At 34.3% G+C, this 6397-nt stretch overlaps 1 protein-coding gene across 1 annotated transcript; it reads right to left on the bottom strand.

The window, feature by feature from the left end:
• Positions 1-3277: 3277 nt before the first annotated feature.
• On the bottom strand, positions 3278-6053 carry LOC132304688 (putative F-box protein At4g38870). Its single transcript, XM_059802421.1, has 2 exons — positions 5247-6053; positions 3278-3409 (listed from the first exon to the last, which is right to left on the bottom strand). The coding sequence occupies exons 1-2, from the start codon at positions 6051-6053 to the stop codon at positions 3278-3280; spliced, it is 939 nt and encodes a 312-aa protein (XP_059658404.1).
• Positions 6054-6397: the final 344 nt, after the last annotated feature.

Here is a 6397-nt window from a genome sequence, read left to right as displayed (position 1 = left end):
AACACGCCCCTATCATTCAAACGCCACCCCTATAGTTTCCAAATAGTGCAAATAAGGACTTTTTGTAAGAGGGGTTGGTAAAAATACGAAAATACCCCCCAATATTCTTTATTTAATAATAATAAAAAATACACAAAGTTAAAATTACTTTAAAGGACAATTCTCAAAATGCCGACGTTTTAATGCTAGAAGCCCCCATTGGCCATTGTCAAACTCATCTCAATAATATAAGCAACAAAAGCTTCTTTAATTTCGAAGACCAGAATGTTGAATAACCATATCACCTATAGAATGAAACATTGACCTGGACCTGAAGCAACCAATTATCAAACCATAATGATGTTCTTTAACCATTCCATGTTCTGTGCTTTATAAGGTGTCTCACCGTCTCCCTCTACCTCTCTCCAAGTCAAAAGATTTTTAAGAGTTTTCAGAAAACTGAATCAAACACAGTTTGGGCTATCTTTGCTTAATATTTTTTTTTTTATTAATATAAGGCACAATCTAAATATTCATGTTAATAAATTAAAGGATTATGATACAACAAGTTTTATAGAAAAAGGAGACTTGGAAATAATTTAATTATGATTAAAAATATATGATGCAATTAAAATTATAAATATAAAAGATCATCAGACTAGTTGAGTTGGTTTTTTTATTATTATTATTAAGTTTTTATTAGGTAAGTACACACACATTTCACAAATTACACTAGAGCAGAGTTTCATGCCCATCAGAAGTGAACGCCCATACAACTCCCTTTTAACACAAATAAAACACATGTATTTTAAACAAATAACAAAAAAAACAAATGTTAAACAAATTTGTATGAGTTCCTATACTCATAGACCAAACTGTTAACAGATAGAGCGAGTATGGTGCGAGTGAATGAAAATGGACTTCTGACCCAAAAGCTCAATATTGTTGGGTAGTGTTTTATACTTGTCCATATATACCCAATCTCTTTTTCATCTAAATTCGATGTGAGACATGATCCCTCTAGCATTTGTCTAAAAAAAGATGTCTAATCTAGTGGAGTATATTTTTGGATAGAAATCCAAATGTCTCTAAAGAAAGGGCAAGAAAAAAGAACAAAGGTTTCGGGAATGGATGTAATGAAAATTGTTTATGGTGGAAAGCATTATGATGGACTGCCATCTAAAGCACAAAGTTGTTAGGAATTCAAGGAGAGAACCTTAAAATTTGTCAAAAAAATAAAATCAAGGATCACTGATCAATAGGCCTCAAAATGAGCAACCCCTCAATCAACAATGACACTACGAATTTTGCCGAAGGATCAAAGCAGTTTCCTTCAGTTATGGACATAGCTACGACGGGTGCAAAGATCAATTAAGTAGGAAAGAAAGATGGAAGCTAAAGATTGTCTAAGACATCAAGGAATGCATTGCGTAGAAGAACAAAAGAGCTACAAAGACACTAAGGGCTTGCTTGGTTTGTAACTATGGAAACAGTTTTCTGTTCTAGGAAAACTGAAAACTGTACAAAAAATTCTGCGTGCATGGTTTAGTTTTCTGAAAACTGTTTTCGGAAAAATCAGTTATAAAAATGTTTGTTTTTGGATAACAGTCTTTTATATTTCTCTGTTCTTTATTTTTTGAATTTCTAAGAACTATTTTCAAAGTTACAAACCAAGCATGCCCTAAACTGCTGTGCAACCGTCCCTTCCCAACTAAAATCCAACATTATTAGACCAGTGGAATAAAAATAATTTCCATCCATTCATTCTTCAACCTTTGAAATCCAACATATTAAACTTTGAGGTTTAATTGGAGTTCTTAAAGCAATGATATACAAAGACAGTATTCAAAAAGGGTTAAGTAAATATCAAAAGAGAAATGTAGGAAAAAACAAAGCTAATCAAAACATAAAAGAAGCCTTGAACATTTTTTAATGCCTATAAGCTTAATAAAATCTATCCTTGAATTGAGGGAGTTTTTCATGTGAGCAATAGAGAGAGAACAATAAACCAAACCAAAATGTCTCCAATGACCATAATATATAATACTCATGTATATATAGAATCAAACTTAAAATCTTGAAATTGTAATATCTTGAATACTTCAAAAACTAAAAATAATGAAATTCAAACTAATAAAAATAAAATAAGACAATTTAATGATCCTTTTAATTACATCTACTATAATGGAAGTAAGCTCTTCGCATGCTTGGTGAAGTGGCATGGACTGATGAATTGTCATATGGCCAACAAGTATTTGTAAGTTTGATAGCTCATGAGCCCCCTTGATGTTTTTCTTTCCAAATCATTATAAAAAATAAAAAGATATTTTTCGTCTGGTGTTGATTGAAATAAAAATAAAATCTCACCAATACAAAAGGTTCCAATTGATTTTAAATAATTCAGCCCATGACCACTTCATGGAAGGATTAGACTGTGCTTAATCCACACTTGTTTTACATAGTTTTCCAATATCCATATCGATGTTTGATGGGTAGTGTGGAGTCTGTTATGTTGCCCTAGTGCTAGGTTATATATTCATTTTGAACCCTCTATATCTGCTAACCTTTATTTATCATCATAATGAAATCCTTGGACATAGCCCTGAATTTTGGGTGAACCAAGTAAAATCCTTGTGTTCTTGTTGTGTGTGTGTTTAATCTATTTCTTGTGTTTTCTATTTAATTTCATAACAACTGGTATCAGAGCCACTAGGTTCGAGTGGGAGCGATGGGTACAGAAAAAAAAAAAAAAAAAAAAAAGGTCAAGATCGACAAGTTCAATGGTGCAGATTTCAGGTTCTGGAAGATACAGATTAATTAAGGATTATTTGCATCAGAAGAAGTTGTATCAGCCTCTTTCCGAAGAGAAACTAGAAGAGATCAAGGATGATGATTGGGCCCTTCTTGATCGGCAAGAACTAGGGGTCATTTGATTAATGTTGTCGCGCAACTTTACCTTTAACATAGCAAAGGAGATAAAAACAGCAGGTTTGATGATTGCCCTTTCAAATATATATGAGAAACCCACTGCGTCTAACAAGGTATGTTTGATACAGCGATTATTCAACCAAAAAATGTTAAAAGACGCTTTAGTGACTAACCATCTGAACGAGTTTAACATTGTTACGACTCAGTTAAACTCTGTAAAGATAGAGTTTGATGATGAGGTTAAGGCGTTGTTTCTCTTATCCAATTTACCAGAAAGCTGGAATGGTACTATTACAGCAGTGAGTAGTTATTCAGGGAAAATAAAATTGAAGTTAGATGATGTTCAAGACTTGATTCTTTGTGAAGATATTCATAGAGGGGAAACAGAGGAATCATCTGGATCTATTTTAAATGCCGAGGACAGAGGAAAAGCTTCTAAAAGATCAAACTCAAACAGTAGTAAATCCAAATCCAAACACAGAAGCAAGTTGAAAACTAGAATCTGTTAGAAATGTGAAAAGAATGGGCATTTAAAATTTGATTGTCGAGCACCAAAGAGAAGATTAAAGGAAAACAGGACTCTGTAAACGCCGTCAGAAAAGAGGTTATTGATGCTTTAATTCTGAGTGTAGATAGTTTGGTTGAGTATTGGGTTCTAGACTCAGGTGCAGGGACAGATCTAGGAATTCATATGATGAGGGGCCAAATTTATATAAAAGGGTTATTTTATAATTTTAGTGGGGGCAATTTTAAAAAATTTCGAGTATAAATACATAAAAGTATAAATTTAGTGATATAAAATGTAATAATAAAAAATTTCAGTGGGGAGGATGCCCCCACTAAGCCTTTCATAGATCTATCACTGCTCAGGTGCATCCTTTCACTCTACCCGCATCATGAAATCATGGAGAACTACGTCTGTGGTGATTTAATTAAGAAAGGTTTATCTGGCTGACGATGAGCCTTTGAATATCATGGGTAAAGGTGATATTCGGATGAAGCAACCTAGTGGGGCTGTATGGGAATTGCAAAATGTGAGGCATGTTCTTGGCTTTGAAAAAAAAAAAAATTTGATCTCTATGGGACAACTAGACGACGATGGGCATGCAGTTAACTTCATTAGTGGTTTGTGGAAAATCACCAAGGCAACCTTGGTTGTGACCCGTGGAAGCAAGACGGGTACACTGTACTTGACAACAAACACTAAGAACCTCCCTAATTCTAAAATATTGTCAACATCACAGGAGTTTAGAGAGGTTATAAAGGAAGCTTGGATTATTCAAGTGTCGGGTAACCCCAATACATTCTTTTCAGAAAGCTGCAGGGTGTGAAAGCGAAAATGAAAGACTGGAATGCAAATGTATTTAAACATATTATGTCCCAATTGTCTAATGCTAGATACAGACTTCAAGCTATTTCGATGGTTGTGCAATCTCTTCTGGATGACTTTGGTCTTAATGCTGAATGTAAAGCTAGATATGGCCTCAAAAAGGTTTGTTTAATGAAGAGGCCGGTTTTAACTCCTTAGAAAGCTAGAATCACCTAATTGCAAGGAAATGATGGATGAGGACTCCTTTATAAGATAGCTCCCATAATGCCATATCTAGTATTCAAGAAAAAGCTCAATTTTTACAAAACATAAAGCATCACATACAAAGACAGAATTCAGTAAGGTGAGATAAATACAAAAAGAGAAATGTTAAAAAAAAAAAAAAAAGGGGGTGAAGCCGAGCCTTTTAATCAAAACATAAAGCTAGTCTTGAGCATCTAAGAATGCCTATAAGCTTCAAAACATTTATCCTTTAAATGAGGGAATATTTCATGAAAACAATAGAGTGAGAACCATATATATAAACCAAACCAAAATGTTTCCAATGACCATTACACTCCTCTCTCTCCATATATATAGAGAATAAAACTTAAAAAATTTAAAATTGTAATATCTTGAATATTTCAAAAACTACAAATAATGAAACCTGATAAAAATAAAAAAAAAATAAAAAAATAAAAAAATAAAGTAACAATCCTTCTAATTACATCTGCTTTAATGGAAGTAAGCTCTCCACATACTTGGTGAAATGAACGTTTAAACTATTATATGGGTGAACATGTATTTGTAAGTTTGATAACTCGTCAGCCCTCCTTGACGTTTTTCTTTCCAAATCATAATAAAAAAACTCTTTATCTTGCCGTTTAAATTGAAATAAAATCTCACCAGTAGAAATGGTACCAATTGGTTTTACAAATTCCAGCCCAAGACTTCTTGGAAGGATTAGACTTAGACTCTGCTTAGTCCAAAATTGCTTGGAGTAGTCTTCCAAAATCCAAATTGTTCTCACCTCGTTATCTATCAAAGCCAGATGCCCTCTAACTTCTATTGTACAGAAGCTTTTAGTCACGCCCTCTGGGAGTTGCATGACCCTAAAATTCTCGTCTCCCACCTCAAAAGCCAATATTCCATCCGAATTCAATGCGTGCGCAAAGCAATATATAACACCGGCAATGCAACGAGCCCTGAAAATCTCAAGTCCCTCTAATTGATTTGGGACAGAATTAATATTTCTCCACATGTTTGTGCCAAGAGTCAAGATCTTGAACTGGACCAGGCGTCTTTTACTAATAAAAATATAACATATGTTAAGGACTTTGTGTTTTTTAGTGGCAGGATCATACCCTAACAAGTATTCCGGTTGAATCCTCAATCTACCCAGTTCTTCTTCTTCGAACTCATAAGGTATACTTGTCTTCACTTTTGGAAGGGTTATGCATTCTCTCGTGCTAGGATTTATTATGCGTCTGCTAACACAGACTAATCCATTAACAGATTGCAAGGAAAAACAGATATTTTTGCTCCTTTTGACTTCGGGAATTTCTAACAATGGAAGGATTGGACCTGATCCATCTGGATCTGTAGAGTAGATTTGAGTAGATGAGCCACGTTGACATAGGACGAGGATGTTGATGCCGTGAGGTCGAGTCTGGGAGTGATCATGGTGTGACTGAACAAAAGGTAGATCGTCAATCATAGCGCACCAACGCTTGGAAACACACCTGAATCTAAGCAAGATTTTTACAGGAAGTTCTTTGAGTATCTCGCAAAGAAGCTCTTCCGGAAGAGACAACTTTAAGTTTTTCACTTTCTTCATCTATGATTTTATTATGCGGTTCCTAACACAGACTAATCTTATTAGCACCGAAGGATTTTATTGCGTGAACTGTCCCCAAACGAACAATATGGTTTTCCTAGTGTTAACGCCATCAACGAAGAGCGAATATATATATTATGGCCCAAACACACACAGAAGACTTTGGCTTAGGGTTTCTGTCCGAATTTACTTTGGAAACTTATTTATTTATTTTTCAGAAACCCACTTACTTTAGGAGAGCGAGACACTTGCGGCCCAAGTAAATTTTTTATATTATGTGTATAATTTGTAAAATATTGTAATAAATACTTCCCTTAAAATTATCCCTTGAAAATTTTCTCCAA

The sequence above is a fragment of the Cornus florida genome, unplaced genomic scaffold, assembly GCF_030987335.1.
Source record: "Cornus florida cultivar Cherokee Brave unplaced genomic scaffold, ASM3098733v1 CherokeeBrave_3.0.0_Hap2_Chr04, whole genome shotgun sequence".
NCBI classification, from domain to species: domain Eukaryota; kingdom Viridiplantae; phylum Streptophyta; class Magnoliopsida; order Cornales; family Cornaceae; genus Cornus; species Cornus florida.
Note: the sequence above shows the minus strand (reverse complement) of the source record. Positions and strands in the feature narration are given on the sequence as shown.